At 30.1% G+C, this 21,953-nt stretch overlaps 3 protein-coding genes across 3 annotated transcripts; all 3 read right to left on the bottom strand.

Moving 5' to 3' along the window:
* Positions 1-15: 15 nt before the first annotated feature.
* On the bottom strand, positions 16-1,528 carry LOC111013106 (RNA-binding protein csdA). The gene is made up of 4 exons (XM_022287479.2): positions 1,385-1,528; positions 959-1,274; positions 686-756; positions 16-387 (listed from the first exon to the last, which is right to left on the bottom strand). Exons 2-4 carry the CDS (start codon positions 1,264-1,266, stop codon positions 374-376), a joined length of 393 nt encoding a protein of 130 aa, XP_022143171.1. The 5' UTR covers positions 1,267-1,274; positions 1,385-1,528; the 3' UTR covers positions 16-373.
* A 3,473-nt stretch (positions 1,529-5,001) lies between these two features.
* Positions 5,002-7,262, bottom strand: LOC111013010 (early nodulin-93). Its single transcript, XM_022287330.2, has 4 exons — positions 6,903-7,262; positions 6,254-6,315; positions 5,420-5,495; positions 5,002-5,331 (listed from the first exon to the last, which is right to left on the bottom strand). The coding sequence occupies exons 1-4, from the start codon at positions 6,991-6,993 to the stop codon at positions 5,225-5,227; spliced, it is 336 nt and encodes a 111-aa protein (XP_022143022.1). The 5' UTR covers positions 6,994-7,262; the 3' UTR covers positions 5,002-5,224.
* A 9,054-nt stretch (positions 7,263-16,316) lies between these two features.
* On the bottom strand, positions 16,317-18,684 carry PID2 (AGC (cAMP-dependent, cGMP-dependent and protein kinase C) kinase family protein). Its single transcript, XM_088127039.1, has 2 exons — positions 17,951-18,684; positions 16,317-17,269 (listed from the first exon to the last, which is right to left on the bottom strand). Exons 1-2 carry the CDS (start codon positions 18,526-18,528, stop codon positions 16,393-16,395), a joined length of 1,455 nt encoding a protein of 484 aa, XP_087983165.1. The 5' UTR covers positions 18,529-18,684; the 3' UTR covers positions 16,317-16,392.
* Positions 18,685-21,953: the final 3,269 nt, after the last annotated feature.

Genomic DNA, 21,953 nt, shown 5'->3' with positions numbered 1-21,953 from the left:
TGAAAGTGTGAGATCAAGAGAGGGAATTCTTGGGCTTTCATGCATGAATAATTTAAAAATATACGACACACATTTATATGTAGAGCTATAAAAACTCCTTATAATCTCTAATTTTTCACTAATTAACTTGAACATAAACCTAGTTGGTTAAGACATAAATCTTCCCACTAAAATATCAAGGGTTCGAATTCCCACCCCCACGTGTCGTTGAACTATAAAAGGGAAAAAAATCTCTAATTCATGGAACTATATTTGCTTCCCATGTTAATCAGAGTGTCTCAAATTAAAAACAAGAGATCAGAAAAAAGGAAGCAAATTGGAGTGGGATCAGATGCCAAGGGCAAGAGTTCTTCAAAAATCAGTTTCCTTAGTTTCAAACAGCTCCACCTGAAAGAACAAAACAAAAACATATATGGATTATTAGTTAGTACCAGGGAATGAAAAACAAAGGTACATTTATATATTTATGAAATAATATTTAGGTGTGTTTATCGATCATTATGTATATGACTATATGACTATGAGTATCTAAGAGAGATAAAGGTATTATAAGAAGAGAGAAAAATTAGTTTTTTGTTTTTAAAACAAGAAATAGCTGTGAATTTTTTAACTGTAGTAAATTCACCAAGTATAAAGTTAATTTGAATATCAAAATGTTTGAGATGATCAAAATAATTCTTCTTACCAAAATCCCTCGGAGTGTTGCATTTGTAGCATTCCATCCTACTCGCATAATTGTGCATTTCGCATCCTATTCTGCCCAAATTCAACATATTTCCCATCTCAATATATATGGGAAATAAAAAACAATTTTTTTTCGTTAAAGAAACTATAAAATTATTGGAAATGTAGAGAAAATAAAATTTCATGGAGAGAAATCTCCCATCATGTTAAATCATAATATTTTCTAGATAGCTTAACAGAATCGATCACAAAACGAAGACGAGACGGTACTAACCTAGTGCAAATCCAATCCCCAGATTTCCATCCAGGCAAGGCACCAATATTATCCACATTCTTAAACGCATTACTATTGCATCTGTAGCAGTTTGATCTGCTGGCATAGTTGTGAGCTCCACAGTTGCAGTACCAATCTCCAGCCAAGAGAGCTTGATGATCTGTTTTATGGTATTCATATGTTGTGGGATCAGGGCCACCATATTTTGGGTACCCACATCTTTGGCAGGCTTCTCTCTTCTTGAAGTTCACGTGCTCGCACACGCCGCACATCCAGTCGCCTCCCGACCAGTTCATGTTCATCGTCATATATCTTCCTGAAGATTTATGAATGATATAATCCAAATTTAGCAACAAATGGAGAAAAAAAAAGAAGACGACAAATATAAATATAATGAAGGACATTGAGGAAAATTGAAGCTCTCACCTTCAAGATTGGCTGAAGGATTGTTCTGTGAAGTTTGGGTTTGGAAATAGGGAAATTTTGGTGAGATTGCTGGCTCTGCCTTTGGAGGGTTTTTATAGTTGCCAAAAAAAAGTCTTTGCAAGTGGGTGTGATTTTGAGCTAAAAAGTTAGATGGATCGGATAAATTTTGGACCATTACAAATGGGGAGGAAACAATAATATTTCGAACACAGTATTAATTAAGGATTCACATTGATAAAAAGAAGGGAACTTACATGAATTTATAATAGACATTGGTTACTTCTCTCGATCGTAGTTAATTAGTTTCGAGATGGAACCTCATGAAATATTAATATGGTATCAGAGCCCAAAACTCTCAAACGAGCAACCGGTCCAAAAATGAGATCCGATCAATATCGATGAACCAAAAAGAGACACGATCTTGAGGGGCATGTGAACTTACATGAGCTTATAATAAAATGTATTCAAATGGTTCATTTTTGTCATTTTTTTTTCTATTTTTAGAGTTTCTGGTAGGGAATAAATATTTGTAATGAGTAATAACCAAACAAAAAAAGATTAATTTGTATCAAACAATAAATTTGTTACTTTTATGTTAATAATTTTGACATATTAACCTATTTTTTTGTGAACCAAAATCAAAATAAAACCCAACACACACATTGCAAAAATGGTATTTGATTTAGACAGTTTTGGGTTTTTCCCCATATAAATGAGATAGCTTCATAAAAGGAAAGAGTTGAGAAGAGGCCTAATGGCGGAAGTAATGCATGTAAATATGCTTTGAAAAAGTAGCAAATTAATTAATAAAGCAAAAGTCCATTGCATGCTCTTCTTTCCACCTAATTATTCAATAATATTTTCACTCACATGACCCATGCCTTGTTGTTTCATTCTCCCTCCCCCACATTTTTTTCATATTATAGGCTCTTCTTGATTCTTCAACTTTTCCTATATATTAGTTGATCAATCTTCAAATATTTTGTGTTTAGTTCTTCAACTTTGCATCACGAGGAAACTTTTTAATTTCTTGCTATTTATTTTTTTTAGTTATTTAATTCAAATTTTCTTTTAGGCTCCCTCCACATCAAAGTTGCTCTGGAGTGACTTCAAATATTTGCTCAGTTATAAACATCAATGATCTAGTGATTAAAAAAGAAAAAAAAAAACTTGTCTTGTTAAAAGTAATTTAGAAGGAAAAAAATTATAATTTGATGACCATTTTGTTTTCGATTAGTTGTAAATCTAAGTCAACATTTAATTTGAAAACTAAATAAAATAATTTTCGATTTTTTTGTTTTTTCTTAAATTTGGCTAAGAATTCAAATGTGAAAATAGACTATAGAAAAGGTGAGAAAGTAAGGGTAAAAGTATACTTTTCAAAAACAAGAAAGCTAAAAACAAAATTTTTAGGTGCCGTTTGATAATTTGTTCTTACAAATTAAGCTTGTTCTTCTTACATTTTTCATTGGTAAGTTATCGCATCTCTTGAAAATACATTTGAATTCTCAATCAAATTTTAAAAAATAAATTGAAAAGAAAAAATTCAAAATTAAAGCCTACATTTTGAAAACCTTTTTAAAAAAACTAAACACGGAAGATCAAAATAGTATTTACAAGTTTACTTTTTAAAAAATAGAAAACAAAAAAATAAAATTGTTACCAAACAGATCCTGGTTGAAGGAGACATTACTTGAAGATGGACCAAGTTGAAATATTCATCTCCTTTTTTTTTCTCTTTAGTATAATATATGAAGATCAAACTCACAACCTATTAATTGAAGATATATATCAATTACTGTTTAGCTAGGTTCATTTTTGAAATATCCGCCTCTTATTTTTGGAACTCGAGAAAAAAATCATTAATTAACCTCGTATTCATTCATTATATAATTATTATAATCATTATGAATAATATTCTCCCTCCCTCTCTAGGGTTTATCATTTTGGAATGGTTTCACGTGCTGCAAGGCCGGGGGCCTGCACCAAACATGGCGTTGCATACCTGATGATCAGATGCCTTGCCCCATATTCTATAGATGAAACCTTCCCTATATAATGCTTTTTTTATTTTCGTGTGGGTCAAAGTTTTAAAGACATGTAAAACTTTATAATATATTTATAAGGAATATATAAAATGTATGTAGCCAAAGTATATATATTTTCTTTTGATTTATTGGCTGGTGGGAATAAATTCCTTTAAATAATGTGTGCATCCATTTCAATCTAATTTTGAGGATTCTTCTTTTTTCGGCATGCAATAATTCAAAAGAATATTATCCATGTCGACATATTAAAAAGTTGAGAATGCACATTAACTAATGATTATTAAGATAGATCAAACTCTTTGGTTAACATTAGTCTCTATCAATGATACATTGTTGATAGTATTAAAAAAAAAAACTTTTCTAATATGGTTAGATCAGCAAATTCAAATATTTAATTCAGTTTCTAATTGTTCACATCCATGCATGGATGTGAATATTCCTAATTTCTGACTTGTCATGCAAACAAAATACATTTCAAATCACTTTTTATTTGCTGACATGGCACCAACATATACTTGAATTCTTGACCAAGTATGAGATAAGGAAGAATCCTAATAAACAATTTGTTCTTTTAAGCCATGAATTGTCAATGTTGTATATGTGGAAAACCTTAGAAAATTATCTCTTCTTTTTTCTTCACTTTCCCTCTTTATTCTTCATTTGTGACTGTTCTTAAAAGGGGGACAATTGTCTTCGAGAATTTTGAAACACGCTGTCGTTAAACGATGTTGGATATCTAGGAATTGAATCAATACATGATGTTGTATGTGATCGTCCCTTAACTGATAAATATCAATCTTCTAGCTAACTAGGGTATTAAGAGATTGAATCAACACATGATATTGTAGAGACATTCTTTTAACTAACAAAGTTGATTAATTGACGTAGATTATTCATCGTTGAAGATTTGGGATCCCTTCACAATCTTCTTAATAAATAAAACTTTGAATACATGGTTTGACAGTTAATATTAAATAATAGTACTATTTATTTAATATTTAAAGATCAAATTATATAGTATCATATATTGGTTTATTCGATCAAGGAAAAAATGGTTGATTGGATTATATATAGAGTTTGAGGTCTCATATGTTATATCTTGTCTCCACTTTTATCATGGGAGAACTAATCATATCTATTTATATAATTATATTATATAATAGCTAGATTTAGATTGAAGTGATATAATATTATAAACCTCGATTATCCACGACATTTAAAAAAAAGATACTAGTTTAACTTAGTTATGATAATTAATCTAAAATAAAATAATAGTAAAATTTAGTAGGTAATTGAGACCTTTTATCTCACCAAACAAATTTTGATTTCAAATCTCCCGGCCCCATACTAAAAAAACCCTAGTAGAAAGAAAGAATCTAAAACATTATCCTGTGAAAATGCACCTTTTTTCCTCTCTTTGCAGACACCCATACTGTCCAAAGAAACAACAAAAAGGAAAATATTGGATTGGGCAGTTATCTTAACACTTTTTGCAAACAAAAATTGTGTTGATCTTATGGCTTTTAAGTATATGAAACAAACAAATCTTGTCTAATTTCACAAGATAAATATCTGAAAACCCATTTTTATTTATTCAAATAGTAAATGGATTTTACATAGATTTTCTTAGTACACAAAATTCAAGTGATAATTAAAAAGAGCAACAGCGAGCAATGTTGATATGGGCCTATGGCCTAGATCAGGGTAGCTTCTTCAATGCCCGCCCTCAAAACCAGATGAGGCTAGCCTTTTCAATGCCATCCCTCAAAATCTAAGGTTGAGTTGACATGATTCAATTGAATTCATATGTTTCAGTGTTGGGTTTTTGCTTGAAGGAGTTTCTTCTTGCTGTTGCCAGCACAGTCTTGTCAGCCACTATGAAGTATGCTGCTCCAGCCACTGCCATTGAAATCAAGCCTTTTTCCTTTAGTAAAGAAAAGCAAATGAAACCAAATGATTATTTGGCTGCAACAGAAAAAAGGTTAACCTGTGGAGATTATTAGAGCTTGAGCAGTGTGGTTCAGATGAGCTTTTGCCCATGGTAGCATCCTCACACTAGCCAACTGCAAAATCAAACACAATTCTAGTTATGAATTTAGTTTGCTGTAACATAACTCTAGTATTATCTACAATATTTTGACACGATCTAGGCCCGAACGGGGCTGAAGGATGTGGTAGCAACAGCTAGCTCTACACCATCTATGAGGGGCAAAAGGATTACAAGCTCGTGGCACCTCAACCCCAAGGGTAGAACCAGAAATGTTTTTTGGGAGGGACAAAATTTTACCTTCTAACTTTTACATGTTTATATAGTTCTGAAAATTTAGTAGAGGGGAGAAAATAAGAAAAAAGACTAATTCTTTTTAATCTAAAATGAAGTAGGGACAATTGTTCTCTCCTTCCTTCTTAGCTCTGCCTTTTGTCCCAACTTGAACATTAGGGGGATCGTTAATAATCTATACCCATTCATCATTTGGGTAGGGAATGGGTGAAAGGGCCACAAACTTGTGGTGCCTCAACCCCCTTCCCGAACACTTTTGCAATGCATCGCCATTGCCAATCCCACGTGCACCCTTAGCAGGGCGCTAAAGAAACATTTTAATCAAAAATGAATTATAAATTGTCTACATCACTCCAGCAATAAGACCATCCACCCACATCAATTAAAGATTTAGTTGTGCCCGTAAGGTCATCTACATTTAGTTCTTCTGTTACTTTGGTCATATTTTCCAAATAAAATAGAAGGTGATGAATGGCACTAATTATTCTCCAAAAAAGATAGATAAGGATCTGTGTGCTTTATGAAACTGTGGGAACTTACAGTGGGAATGGCAGTGGCAATACTTGCAATGGCAGCTGCTTTTGCTCCTGCTATCACACCCTCTGTCCGTCAAAAAAGAAGAAACTTAACCCATTAGCTCAGATACTTATGAAAAAAGCTAAGTTTGGGAAGAGAATTATTAGAAACAGAACATCAGAATTCACTTATTTTCATGGCACTAAACCTGAAGTGGATCGTGGTCCACCAGCCAATCGATCAAAACAATCAAATCAGTCAAACATACAGCACAAATCCAATCAACATGCGCATGGATCACATCCCATCTCTTTAACTTTTAGATAAATCATTAACAAAAAAAGCAGAGTTGGTGGGGGAAGTTGGAGTGGGAGAAGTTGAACATGGTCCCCAAACATTAAAAAGAAGGAGTAACTCTTTTACTTTCAACCCGTTCTTGAAACTAAAGAGAACAACACCCTCTTTAAGGAATTTCATCGAACAGCTAAAGGGCGTTATCAAAAACCAAATCTTAACCCATTATTATGATCAAACAGTCACTATTTTCAACGACCCAACTCATCAAATACATTACATTGTGGTGTCATCAAAGCAGAGTAACCAAACACCTTTACATATCCATTACTTTTTTTCCCATCAGAAAGAGAAAAAATCAAAAAAATCAAAAGCATACCTTTAGCACAGCGCTTGGCCATTGCCACTTTAGGGTCATGGGGAGCCAGATTTTTGCTCTCGAAAAGAGACTGAGCCACATTCTTCGCCATTGTTGCAAGAACAGGGAATCAAAAAAAAAACGCAGAGATCAGCTGTGTTGAATAAAAGTGGATGATTGGGGAAGATTTGGTTGAAGTGAGATTGAAATGGGGCTGAGTATTTATAGACATTTATGATAAGTGAAAGAAATGAAGTGATGTTGAGAGCTTGAAGCTCAGATGGTGTCATTAGTGGTAGAGAGTTTGATGGTTTTCCCTGAATTCCAGCGTCTCAGTCTCTTGTTTTCTTCTCCTATCCTCTGGTTTCTGTTGCAGTTGGTTGATTCTCTGGGCCTTCCTCCCAAAAATGTCCTTGATTTATAACCAAATTCCACTTATACCCCTTATTTTATTTTTCTCTAGTGAGTTATTGGTTGGTGAGAAACTTTTTTCTTTTCCTTTTTACCATTTAAATTAATGATATAATTTTGTCTTTGCTCAAAAAAATTTATTAATAATTAGTGGATGGAAGGTTAGATCTATCCATTTATGTTTAATAAAAAAAATAGCTATATTAAATTACAAGTTTCATCTCTCTAAGTTAGGTTCATATTTCAAAAGATTTTGATATATGTCTGAGCTTTTAATTTTATGTTTAAATTTAACAAGTTTTTGTTGTTGTCAAAATGAGTCTAACTCAACGTTAATTGACATATATCTCAAATCAAGAGTCTGTGAGTCCGATCTCCACCTTCACATATTGTACTAAAAAAACAACAACTCTTTGTTGTTAATTTCATTTATTCAACATTTGTATAACACGTCAGTCATATTATTTAATTATTTGTTCATAATAAATCAGTTCTAAACTTCATGTACTTAAAAAAAAGTTTTGTTGTTAATTTCATTTATCCAACATTTTGTAACATGTCAATGATATTATTTGATTATTTATTCATAAGAAATCAATTATAAACTTCATGTACTAAAAAAAATAATAATAAAGAAATTCAAATCTTCTCAAAATCAAACCAAGTAAAATTTGTGTATGAATTGAAAATCAAGCAATTGATTTGATTTGTTAGGTTAGGTGTGAGAATCTCACTCACGGTCTCCCCTTGTAACCTAAATTTTCAAAATGGATATTAAATTGAAGGAAGGGTATTGAGGTAATTTCAAGTGACACAAAACGACTCGTAACCGTTGAAAATGTAGCTTGTCCGTACGTATTAAGAAACCCGCCAACATAACATCCTGTATTGCTTTTTCTTTTTAATTTTCGTGATCCAAGAATCCATGAATTAAATAACTAGTAATAAAGTATTTAAGTATTTTAAACTCTCCTAATATTTTCATCCTTACATATAACTTTTCATTATCATTCCGTTTTTGTATTATAAGGACAATGATAAGATCTTTCATGTGATAAACGATTTTATGTCAAATTTTAGTACTAAATACACTTTCTGTGTTAAAAGGAGTTTAAATATTCTTTTGATTTCTTACTTTTATTATTATTTTTTTTTTTTTGTTCATTTTAATCCATGAGCTTTCAAAACGTTTATTTTGATAACTCTTATTTGCAAAATGTTATACATAATCAATATTACTTAATACAAATTTATGACTTATACTCTGAAACTTTATTGACTAAATATCATGGCTATGATTTTTTAAAAAAAGAGTAGATAAAAGAAGTAATAAAAATAGTCATTTTTTAAAATATACGGATAAAAATGAGTTTTTTTAAAATATAAATATTGAAATAAGAAAAACAAAAAATACAAATGTCAAACTAAATATTTTTGAAGTACATTGGCTATAAATGAATTAAAATGTATCTAGACCTTTAAAGAATACAGTTTTTCAAAAAAAAAAATTTAAGAAGACTATGTTTGAATGTGATTAGAGGGTAAAGAAGTCTAAATAGAGGGGTAAAAAGTATATTTTAATATTATAATTGCTATTTTTCAAAAGAAAAAAAAACCTAGGAGATTGCAATACAGTGGTGGAAGACATGAGAGCTTGTCCTAAAAACCATGGGTGCTTTTTGAGTTTTGATTCTATGAACCTGGAACATTGAATACGATTGCAACACGTGTCGATTTGAATGGCTGGGATTCCTGGTTGTTCTGTTCTTATTTGGGTACCTATGGGCTTCTCAAGATGCTTTAAAAAGAGTGTCTTTTTTTTTTTTTTTGAGATAAAAAAAGAGTGTCTTTTTGACAAATCTAGGTGGGTGGCACATTGGCAGTTTGGCACAACAATGAGTTTTTATTTTCTCAGCTTTTAATGGTTTTAAATCTTAATTTTGATAGTGCTATTTTAATTAGATTAATTTTACTTTTTAAGAAAATAAATATGATTTATTTTTTAAAAAAGTTCAGAGTTGTTCTTTTTTCTTTTGTTTTTTGAATGAAGAAATCTAAGAATTGTTAATGAAGAGGGAAAATGGAGAGTAATCTATCTTGAGTTTGATGGTAAGAAAATATGATTCTCCCATGTTTTTTGTTCAGTTTTCACTTGATACTAATTTTAGATTTAAATTTTTTTTTTTTTGGTTTGGTGGAAATATCTATTTTCACCTCTGTAATTGCTCTTTTTATTTGTATTATTTAATTATTTAGAGATAAGAAAATGATATATTGTCAAAGATTTATGGAACATACGCAAAACTAATTAAGAAAGTCAAATCCATCTTGAAACCTTAATAGTTATATAAATACATCTCTTTTTGACGTCTATAATCACTATTTTGTAATATTTAATTATTTAGAGGTCAAAAATATATATATATAGTCTAAGATTTGTAAGAATTTTTTAAAGGAAAAAAGACTTGTAAATTTGGCAAAACTAGTTAATGACCCAAAACTTACATAGATTTTGAAAGATTAATAGTTATTATAAACAAATTTCTTCTTGAGAATATATAATCACTCTTTTATAATATTTAATTAATTAGAGGTCAAAAAAGAATATAGTGTGCATATTCTAAAAAAAAAAATCTTAATAGATAATAATTCTCCCCTTTGTATGTTTTATTAGGCTGAAAATAATGGCATGTCATAATCACCTAAATCATTTTTTTGTAAACTTATAGAAAGAAAATTTACCCAATTGGTGTTGCAATTTTCTTAAACAATTTTTTTAATAAATAACCCCTCTCTCTCTCTCTCTCTCACTATGACCATGTGGCCAAACAAGAGCATTTTGCTCCCTTTAAACCCACAGAAAATTGAGAAAAAAAAAAGTTTGGATTTTTGAAACATTGGTCTAAACTCTTGAAACCACCAAACTTGAAAGCCCCTTTGAATCCTCCTTTATAAAAGAGATAAATTTCTCAATCATCTCCCTTAAAATGGAAAAATGGATTCAAACCCAAGGGAATAGGATCATTTTGAAAATATCTATATTTTAAAAACTTTATCTTTATATATTATTATATACCAATCAATTACGAAATAACATAAAATAAAATAAATATATATCATTAAACATAGTAGATAGTTTAAAATTTTACGTACGTAACATGTAATTCAAATTAAAATCAGATTCAATTTTCTTTTCAAGGATTTGTTTAAATTATGGTGGAAAAGAATGAAAAATTAATTATCAAAATAAAAAATAAAAAAATACACCGACTGTAGACGCCCTTAAATAAAAATTATAGAAACCTCAAAATAGAATAAGAAACAAAAACGATCAGAACTATATAAAAAATTATATGATTATTTTGGAGATAACCTCAAGAAGAAAAATGAAAGCAAAAACTTAAAATTGGAGACAAACTCTAGAACGAAACATTAAAGGAAAATATATAAGATTTTAAGAACCAAAATAAAATAAAAAACAAAAACAAAAAACAAAAAATGCCAAAGCAAAGAAACAACAAGATGAAAATAATTAAAAAAATGAAGTTTTATCCAACTCTACTCAATTTTATGAAAATATCATATTTCTAAAAAATTATAATAATAAAAATTCCTTAAATATATTTAAATTAACGAATAAACACATCTATAAATAAGTTAAAAATTCTAATTATTAATATTATTCTTATATAAGTGAATCAGTGCTATTTAGTTAATATTTTTTATATTTTCTATAAAAATGTCGATTCAGCTCTTATGTCGATGTTGAACACTTGAACGTACAGAAATTTCAATAAAAATATTGATATATAGATAAAAATTTAACACTAATTTCATCATGATAATAATAATAATAATTTTTTTGTGAACGTTAATTATTTACCATGAGATATATCAAAAGGAAAAGGAAATAATATCACTTTTGGTTCAATGTGGACCAGATAGTAATTTACTGCAAGCTTAGGCTACCGCTACATAGAGGGGAGCCTCCTCTCTTTCTTTGTCCCTTTTGGAAATGGAAAAAAAAAAATTCCATGATTTTAAATGTATGGAGTTATCATAATACAAAATCTTCATAACATTATGATAGGATCATTTAATCACCATCATTGTTATATATATATATATATATATATATATATATATATATTTATTGGGATTTCCACTTATAGGGGCATTTTTTTTTTAATTTCCACCCTATTATCTTCATAATCTAAAGAAATTTCTCTTCTAAAATAATCATTGTTCTCATCTCCTCGATTTCATACCCACTATCAACAATTCACTTTTTTGTTTTCATCTTATGTTATTATGCATTTATTTCTCAAATTTTGTTTATTTTTTAATTCTTGAATAAACTTATAGACCTTCTCTTATTAATTCATACTTCTTAAAAGAAATGAAATTTTAGAGAGTTCGAATTATTAGATGAAGGATAAAGAGGTAAAGATATTGTTGGTGTTTTACCATCCAAAACTTTTTTTTTTTTGGGAAAATTTTAATTTGTAGGTTATTTTATTAATGAGTGAACTATATATCTTACTTTAAATAATTAACCTAACAATAATGAACCATTGATTAATGTAATACTCAAAATTCTCAATCTTATATTATCCTCACAATATATTGAGATTATCTCTTCCAAATCATTATTTGTCCATATATCTTGATTTTATAAACAAAAAGTTAACACTTAATTTCTTATTTTTATTTTTTCATTTTATCCCTTTCTGATTTTTTTTCTTTCAAATTTTTTATTTTTGGATTTGAAACTTATCTTTTATCTATCATAGAATAAGGAAAGAGACGTTAAAACTCATCGATAACGTTTGATATAAATCTTTACAACACGATCCAATTGAAAAAAAAGGAATATTAAGGAAGAGAAAAGAAAAGTTGATACGTCAAAAGAGGTACAAGTTTTGGATCAATCATTTTCACAATTTTTCTCGTCTATTATTATTAGGTTTTGAAATTATACATAGAAAAATCAAAGAGGGTAACATATTGATATTATTTGAGAAGGGAAAATTTTAAAATAATAAAAAGCATTTCTCTTGTTTGAGCAAGGAAATATCAAATTGCACCCAACAGCATATTTTTGCATTCATAATAAAAACAAAAATGTGGGCCTTTTGGTGCAATAGTGAAAATAGGGTTTTGAGAAACAGCCAAAAATATGAAAGCAGCTTCTCCAATTTAGGGCTCAAAAGTGGTCTGTGCATTGAGATATATAGAGTGACACTACAAGACACGTGTGTTAAAATCTCAGAATCCAATTTTGGAAGAAAATTTTAAAAATTTTGGCTTTTTGCTTTGTGTTTAGTACTGTATTGGTAATTAACGAATGGAAAAGCAACTTAAAATATGTCATTATTGTAAAAATTCATTCATCACTCCACTTGATTAATTAAATAATGAGTTCTCTAGGACCGTGATTAGAAAACAGAAATAGATTCCATGAAAACAAAAGTTGTATTATTTATTTTTAGTCTTTTCAAATATGTGTTTGGTAGCCGATTTGAAAATTGAATTTTAAGTTAAAAAATTGTTAAACGTGTATTTAAAAATATATTTGTAAACTACTAGTAATTACCCACTAAATATTTAATTTAATCTAAAATAATATCAACTAATTTATAAACATTTTTGTTATAAATTTTGTATAATTATTATTTTACAATGTTATATAATCTATAATATATTATGTTTTAAATGTTTTAATTTTAAAAAGTGAGTTTATAATATGAAAAAATATATTTATCAAAGTTTTTATATTTTTTTAATACAATTCTATATTTTTTAAGTTTTAAATTCAAAAGGTAAAAACATTGAAAACAATATTTTTTGTTTTCAAAATTAAATAAAAAAAAACAAAATTCGGATGTAGACCCTTGTAAACTTATCCTCAAAGGATAAATTTCTCATGTTTCTAAATTATAATTTTTTGTTTATTCCCGAAAGAGAAGCCATGATTTTTTCCCGAATCCCAACACATGCATCAAGATATTAGCGGCCTAGTTTATATATATATATATATATATATATATATAGATAGATATAAAAAGAAAAAAAAAGTAGCAAAGTTTTAAGATCATAAGCTGAGAATATAAATCATAGGAAGGAGTAAGGAATTAAAGAGGGAGAGAAAAGTTAAAAGGGGGGGCTGTTTTGAATGAATATTGTTTAAGGTCTAAAATAATATAATTGATATATATAGGAATAATGATTAGTGATGAAATATGATAAAATGGGGCCACTGGATCACCATATTTCTTTTGTTGGTAGAGAATTAATTTCTGATGAACAAAATGATGATTTTTGGTGTTTCTTTTTGCTGTTTTGGGTGAAAGTTTGTGATGTTTCTCTGCCTCTTTTGGCATCCATAGAAATTTGCACAGAGAGAGAAAAGGGAAAAAAGCAAAGTTGGTGGGGATGAAGAGGAAGAAGGGGCCTCGCGTGCTTGCTGAGGCAGACACAGATTGGATCTCTCTCTCTCTCTCTCTCTCTCTCTCTCTCTCTCTACCCGTTGACTCTCTCTCTAAATATGTTCGGATAACTATTCTCGACGTATAATTCACTGTATTAGACATAAATCGATATCTCGTTTGCTCTCTTAATTGAACGTAGTTTACTGGATTTGTCGGACAGGTCATAAGTTCGAATTTTCACCATCATATTTATAATATAATTTTATCAGTGAATAGAAAAAAAAATCTTGGAATAACCGTTTGTTTAGAGGACTAATTTTTTATCCGTATAAGACATCTCTACCCCTGATAACAAGTCGTAGATTCAAATTCTCGTCATCATATTTTGTGTTGTAATATTCTCACCAAAAAAGAGATTAAAAAAAATTCACTATTACTTCTTTGAACAGGATTTTAGAGGTTTGATATAAAAAAAATTCTCAAAGTAGTGTTCGGGTTATTTACACTATTATATTTTATAAAAGGTCTATCAAATTATTTATGAAAGATCAAATTTATCAAGTCCAAAACTTTAAATTGATCAATGATTTAGATAAAATCTATTTTCTCCTAATTCCAAAATATTGTCTAGAATTATATGATTTTTTTAGGTAGAACATTTCTTTTTCTTTTCCTTTTTTTTTTTTTTTTGAGAACAAAGGGTAGAACATTTCAATTGAAAAGGAAATAAAGTGAATACTAAATTATTTCTATCTTGACCTCATGAAATCGTCTTTTCAAAAAAGTAGATTTAAAGAACTACTGTATTATTCAATTAAATCATCAACCTACCTATATTTTTCAAATATAATTAAATAATCCCCATATCATGGAGTAATTTAATATTTAAAAAGAATAATAGGATGATTAAGATGGAGTATATTTCCAATTAATTTACTAGTTTTTTTCATGTCAATCTCAAATGATTTTCTATCAAACCACTAATAATCATTTCTCTTGAAAAAGATGGTAAGCACAATTTGTGTATTTATATTGGAATAATGAGTGCTTCTTAACCCTAATTTTGAACATCTTGAGATCCACAATTATACCAAAAATTTTTTTTTTAAGATATCTCTCTCCAACAAGAAAATAAATAAAATTTTTAATAAAAAATTAGCACAACATGACTCTTTTATATCGTTGAATATACGGGAAATAAATTTAGTTAGGAAAATGACAATAATATATTATTTTGAAACTAGTATCTACATACCACTTTTGAGTGGCTGTAGATTTGAATCTTCTTATATTTTGTGATGTAATATATATTAAAAAACAAAATTTTGAAAAGAAGGAGCTTTTAACGGGAGCATGTCATAAATTTCTTTTCTTTTCTTAGTGGTAATGAGTGAAACAAAAGAAAATCATAGGGAAGGAAGACTAGCTTTTATCTACTTTTTTTCTTTTTAACTAAATTGGACCAAATCGAATTACATAGTTGTCTAAATCAAGTGATGCTATTGTATTATATTAATGTAATTTTTTTTTAAGAAAGAAAGAGAATAAAAGAAGATATGAAGAAGAAGAAAAAGTAGCATGGAAACATGATGGATTTTTGTGTTTTCTTTTGCATTTTTTTTTTTTTTGTTCGGTGACAAGGACATGTGAATACCTTGATAATGCTCATACATACCATAGTAAAGAAAAAAGGAATATAAATTCTCCCAAAAAACAAAAAAAAAATCAGAGAGAGATAAAGTTGCTTTTTTTCCCCTTCAATCTATAGATTCTCCCCTTGATGATGATCTATTGGGATAAATTTATTTAAAAAAAAAAAAAAGACTGATTTAACTCATTTATTTTAGCTAAATCAATAATGGGTGAAAATTTGAATTCTTAACCAACCAATTGAATTGTGTTGCAAAATTTATTTACCTTTAATATGCTATATATATTCAATAAAAACACACTTATTTTTATCGATGTACATATATTGTTTTAAAAATATACATTAAAAAGATAACAAAAACCTTTCATTTCCCCCTCTCTTTTGTTCTTGGTATTTTCTTTTTCCTTCTCTCCCAACTGTCATAATGTATGTAAGAGAGAGGCTATGACCAGAAAAGAAAAGAAAAAAAAAACAGACATTCTTTTGGAAGAAAGTCAGAAAAAGATAAATAAATAACAATATATATATGTATGTATATCAATATTTATATATATATTTCCATGATTGAGAATAGTGTAATTATTCACATCACATGAGTTTACAATAGTTATCATCATGAGAATCACATTGAAGCAATTATGAAGTTGCTTCTTTTTACATCCCCTTTTGCATATTTATATAAAAATGTACATTGTAAGTGGAGAAACAAGTACACAAGACAACCTAAACAAATAACACACAAAACTTTTTTCTCAAAATAATAATAATAATAATAATAATAATAATAATAATAATAATAATAAACGAAAGACAATGTCTTTAACTAATTTTTAAACCATCCCGGTCCAACTTCTCCTTTGAAATTCGGATTTGATATACCCTTTTCATGACTAATCGTTAAAATTAGTAATTAATAATCACTCTCATTAGTAAGAAATATAATAAAACCAAAATCACTCTTTTTTTCAGTTTCTTGATTGTTTTGATGTATTTACAATGGGATTTTAGGAGGAGGAATTTAGAAATAATCAAAATGGTGATGAGGGGGGATTTGGTAGGGTTGGTCCCTTTGTTTTTTGGTCAATTTTGGGAAGTAATTAGAAGGGTATTTTGCGTGGTGGAAATCAGAATTGGGGATTTGGGGTGGCCTTACGGATCTGATTAGAGCAAAATTAAGGCCTTTGAAAAATTCGTGTCTCTTGATTTCAACCGACCCCTTTATGCTTCCGATTCTCTTTTTGGGATTCTTCACCAAAAGCTTGGCGATTAGATCCTCAACTTTGGCCATTTCTTCATACTCTTTGCTGCTGCTGAACCCAATTCTCGGAAACGCCAATGGCTGCTTCAGAATGTTGATTAGCGTTTTCTCGTTGTTTTCCCCTTTGAATGGGGTTTTTCCGTACAGCATTTCGTACAGGAAAATCCCCAGAGTCCACCAGTCGACGGCGCTGCCGTGGCCCTGGCCGGAGATCACCTCCGGCGCCAGGTACTCGTGGGTTCCGACGAAGGATTTCGACCGGGCGGTGATCGGCTCCGCGACCAAGTCTTCAGGGCTTCCGCCGTCGTCGTCGGCGTCGGCGTGCTCGGTGATGGTGGTGACGGTGGTGGGCTTTCTGCGGCGGGCGGCGGAGAAACAGGAGAGGACAGGCTGGATTGGGGCGGCGGCGCAGGAGGTTGGTGAGGTGGAGATGACGTGGCGTTGGAGGGATGTTTCGGTGGTGGTCCTGCTCCGGATGAGCCTGGGAACGACGTCGCATTTGAGGCAGAGGTCGAAATCCGACAGCATTATGTGGCCGTCGTCTCTGACCAGCACGTTTTCGGGCTTCAAATCTCTGTAAACAATTCCCATCATGTGCAGATACTCCAGCGCTAAAATTATCTCCGCCGCGTAAAACCTGTAAACAAATCACACACCCCATTTTCCGTTATTACCCTTCCTTTTTTTTTTCTTATTACTTCCTTTCATTTTAACAAGATCAATAATCTTAGTTCATAATTTGTTATACATTTATTACAATTCCTCCCCTCAAAAAGGCAGAGAGGATAATATTTAAGTGGCACTATCTTTTAATAATTAAAATTGACCGCTATTTATTTTATTTTCTCTCTATTTCTGCAAAAGTTATGGTATAAACACCTCAATATTATTATTTTCGAAATATTTATTTCAATTTTTAAAATTTTAAACTTTTTTCATTTATTTAAAAATATCTATTTAATTTAAGATCATTATTTTTTGAATTTTAAAACTAAAGCAGATGTCTTTAAATTTATAGACCAAAATAAAATAAATATAAACCGAAAAAAGTAGTCGATTTCTCCTTACCGTCCAGGAATATTTAACAACTTTTCTTTTTAATTTTATTTCTCTTCATCATAATTGTCAAATATTTAACATAGTCAATTGATAAGGATCTCCACCAAGAGTCAATGTATTTTCTACATAATATTTCAATGATAAAAAGGAACATTTTAAATATTGAAAAGATCGAGAGAATCTCATTGTGAAATTCTTGAATTTACGAGAGTTGGAGAATAAGTTTAAAATGGTAGGGGGGGCATTAGAAGAAGCTTACTTAGCGGAGGAAATGTTGAAGCGTTTGGCGGGGAGGCGCTGACGGGCGGCGTACAAATCTCCGCCGGGGCAGAACTCCATAACCAAACAAGAGTAATGAGAAGCCTCAAAGTCGGCATAAAGAGTGGGGAGAAACGGGTGATCAAGGCCGGCGAGAATGTGCTTCTCCATGTCGGCACGGCGGAGCTTGTTCCGTATGGCAAGCGCTTCTCTGTCAACCACTTTCATGGCGTAGAAGCACTGCGGCAGCCCCACCATGGGGTTCCTTATCTGGCACAGGTAAACATTCCCTATGTCTCCGCTACCCACGCGCCGGAGCAGCCGGAAGTGCTCCAGCCCCACGCGCCCCTTCGCTCCCCGGAGCCACCGCATGGCCTCCCACGCCGCCGAGTTCGCCTTGTGGGGCTTCTGCGGAGACGGGGACCACCCCCCCGCACCCTCCGCCGCTGACGCGCAGCTGCTGCGCCGCCGGCTCCCGAAGCTCAGGTTGCTCATCCAGCTCCGGCTCGAGTCCGGGACTGTTATGGACGAGCAGCTGCTGTCGTAGTCGGATTCATCTCTGCAGGCTATGGCTGCCATGGAAGAAATTGAAATCCAATTCTGATGAAGAGAAGTTTGAGGATGGTGGGGACAAAGAGGGAAATTGAGAAAAAGAGACAGAAAGAAAGAGAGAGAGAGAGAGAGGTTTTAGTTGGCTTGTTGGGTTGTTTTTTATATAGAGAAACTTTGTGTGGGCTTTTTAGTACAAAAACAAATTATCATCTTATTTTTTTAAAAAAGTGCTACTTTTGTTTATAGTTTACAATAAATATGGTTTTGATTTTAAGGTGCACTATTAATGCCTCGATTTTGGGCCATTATCACGCTTTTGCCATTCCAATGAATGTGTTGTTTTTGTTCAAAGTAATGTTTATTTCATTCTTATAATTTAAGATTTTTTTTTGTTCTGAAAACGGATCATCCAAAACTTATAATAGATCTTATTCGAGTACTGTTTGGTTTGGTGGGAATTTAAAGTGGACATGGAACAAGTCAGAATTGTACATTTGTTTTATACTTGAGATTTCAAGACGTTCGAGCACTCTTGGACGCTCAATCATCCAAGATATTTTTTTATTATGTATTATTGTTTCAAGATTCTTATATAGAAGGCATCCTATATTACTGTATTTTTGTTCTTCATTTGTTTTCTATATTTTTTTATTAATTTTAATTTTTAATTTTTTATCATATAAAAATATAACCCAATAAAAATGTCATCAATTATATACTTTTCTATAGAAAAACAAATTCAAGTTAATATTATAATTAATACTATTAAATATTTTATGAAAATATTAAATTAACATAAATGAACTTGTTCTACAAAATAACATCTAAATTTAATAAGAACTAAATTGATAAGAGAAAATACACTATTAAATCAATAAAGATATAAAATGATCTACATAATGTAATGTTTCTTGAAATATAGTTTCCATCTAAATTGACCAAAAGTTTACGGAAACATAAACAATTGAATTATTTTATTTTATTTTTCTCGAGAGATGAACAATGAATATTTTACTTCAAAAATAAATGAAATATTTAATTTCCACCACTTATCCAAGCTTTTCCTTTTTTCAGTATATGACTACATAGAGCGTGGCATTGTTGTAATTTCTCGTCATAGATAGGGCAATTTCGAAAACATACGGTCAAAAAGGCGTAACTCTTTTATTTCTCTCGATGATAAAAGCGAGCGTATAAGCATACCCCCATTCAAGAAACCGTATCCAAAGCGTCAGGGAATAAAGCGTAGCAAACGACGTCGTGGCAGATCGAGGGGCAGTTCCGTCATTTGGGTAATGGGAGCCAGCGGTGGAATGGAGCCAACCAAAGCGGGGGCGTGGGTGCACGAAGCGCCCGTGCCTCCAATTCATATCCACCACCTACTGTCACGTAGTCGAGTCCTTTAAATTACTTTTTATCATCATTTTTTGTCACACATGTGAACCCAAATAATCTACCAACAAAATAAATAAATTATTACTATATATGTACATCATAAAGTTTTATTTTTTATTTTTTGTTTTTTGAACTCCTCATCATAAACTTCAAGTTTATGCTTTTGTCACCAGATCTCTATTCAATAATGTCATTGGAATTGAATAACAAAATGATGATACAACTTATCATATATTTTTTTAAGAATATTACATTACCTCTAATATCCATGAAGGTGGGTATAGTTGTATCTACAACATGTTATAATATCTTTTAATAAAGATAGGTAGGATCATGGAATTAATAAGCAAGGTTTTAATTTAGTTCCAACTAAGTTGGAATCTTAGATGAAGTAGAGGTAAAACAAATATTTAAAAACCTTGTTTGATAGTTATTATGTTTTTGTTTGTTTCTTTTTTAATTTTTTGTCCTATAATATTTTGTGTCGGGAAATACGTTATAGATGTAGGTGGCGATGATGGGGTTTAAACTCATTCCCTCTCCATTAACTTTTAACCCACAAATAAGCTACTATCATGGTTAAACCTAATAAATGAGATTGTATAAAATACAAGCATAATTTTTTAAAATTGAAAACTAAAAGCGAAATCATTATCAAACCACCTCTAAATGTCATATTCCCGTTCAATTATTTGATTTCAACCATGTCATAAAAAGTGATGGTTTGAATTAAAAAAAAATACTAGAGAAGAGATTGAAAAAAAAAAATCTATCAATAGACGTTGGAAATTTTCAAATTCGATAAATAAATTCTTGTAATTATTATATTTATAGTTTAATTAATTATTTGAGTTTTATGATATTTCTTAATAAGGAATCATATTGTTTAAGAGATAATCTCTTAATATATTTATCGAACAATCAAAATAATTTCTCCTTGATTTGGATACATTATTCGAATGACTGATCTAATTATGATTTTGTTGAACAAAAACACATCAATTTCGTTATACTATAAATTTCTAACAAACAAAAAAATTAGTACAAATTTCTAACAAAATTGGCACGAATGATTTTCATATATTTTCTAATAATAGTACCAGCACATGCACACCATACACTTATTTCCATTATTTAGTGACAATTTTCAAGTTTACACGTGTCATTTTAAATGAAATTTTGTACTTTTATTTGAGAGAAATTTAGCATTTTGCCACGTTGAAGGCTACAAAACCGCGATCATCAAGAGCACGGTGCATTATCAATTTATCATTACCTTTTTCTTTTTAAAAATATAATAATGTCCAAACTTTATGACTTTTGTAGTTATGAAATATATAATACAGAATTCGAATATAGTTTCTCAACCTCATATAATAACCGTAATTAATATTTACTCAGTCGAAGGTTAAAACTTTCGTCTAATTTGTTATATTATAAAAAAAACTCAAATATAATTGATATTAATGAGTTATCTTATACTTCAAATATTGAATTCTAAACTTAACATAAGATCTATTAGTTTAAAAAGTTTAAATATTTAAAAGTTATTTACTAATTTTTTTTCTTCTTTCCTTTTCATCTTTTCACTTTTATATCTTATAAAAAAGGTATTTATTAAAATAATTATTTCATTGCTTTTTGGATAAATCGTCAAGAAAGCGGGAGAATATAATTAGGAAAACAATAACTAAACTTAAAAACTTAAAATAAATTATGTAAATTCTCACTTGTTGTACTAAAAAAAATTATGTAGATTTGATATTAATTTTAGTGACATAATGTTCACATGAGTATAATCCAGTGGTAATTAACATATACTTCTTCCTTTTAGGTTGGAGGTTTAATCGCACATATCTCCAAATTTTTGTAAAAAAAAAGGAAGAAAATAGTGACATGACAATCCAAAATATGGACTATTAAAAGTATAAAATGATTAGATAAATGCTGCATAAATTTGGATATCGAGTCATGCTGTATTAGATTACTACTAAAATAAAAATATCAAATAATAATCGTTATTCAATATTATTTTAAAACAAATAAAATCCAAATGA

Source organism: Momordica charantia (genome assembly GCF_013281855.1).
Source record: "Momordica charantia cultivar OHB3-1 chromosome 8 unlocalized genomic scaffold, Mcharantia_2.0 BLBB01000008.1, whole genome shotgun sequence".
NCBI lineage: Eukaryota > Viridiplantae > Streptophyta > Magnoliopsida > Cucurbitales > Cucurbitaceae > Momordica > Momordica charantia.
Note: the sequence above shows the minus strand (reverse complement) of the source record. Positions and strands in the feature narration are given on the sequence as shown.

Bases quoted from the DNA above. Each gene is read 5' to 3' on its own strand.
- LOC111013106 (XM_022287479.2), bottom strand. From the start codon at position 1,266: ATGACGATGAACATGAACTGGTCGGGAGGCGACTGGATGTGCGGCGTG. The intron at 757-958 runs GTTAGTACCGTC...GAATTTGGGCAG, and splicing joins GGGGATTGGATTTGCACTAG to AATAGGATGCGAAATGCACA.
- LOC111013010 (XM_022287330.2), bottom strand. From the start codon at position 6,993: ATGGCGAAGAATGTGGCTCAGTCTCTTTTCGAGAGCAAAAATCTGGCT. The intron at 6,316-6,902 runs GTATGCTTTTGA...TTTGACGGACAG, and splicing joins GGCCAAGCGCTGTGCTAAAG to AGGGTGTGATAGCAGGAGCA. The intron at 5,496-6,253 runs GTAAGTTCCCAC...TTGATTTTGCAG, and splicing joins TTGCCACTGCCATTCCCACT to TTGGCTAGTGTGAGGATGCT.
- PID2 (XM_088127039.1), bottom strand. From the start codon at position 18,528: ATGGCAGCCATAGCCTGCAGAGATGAATCCGACTACGACAGCAGCTGC. The intron at 17,270-17,950 runs GTAAGCTTCTTC...ATTTGTTTACAG, and splicing joins TTCAACATTTCCTCCGCTAA to GTTTTACGCGGCGGAGATAA.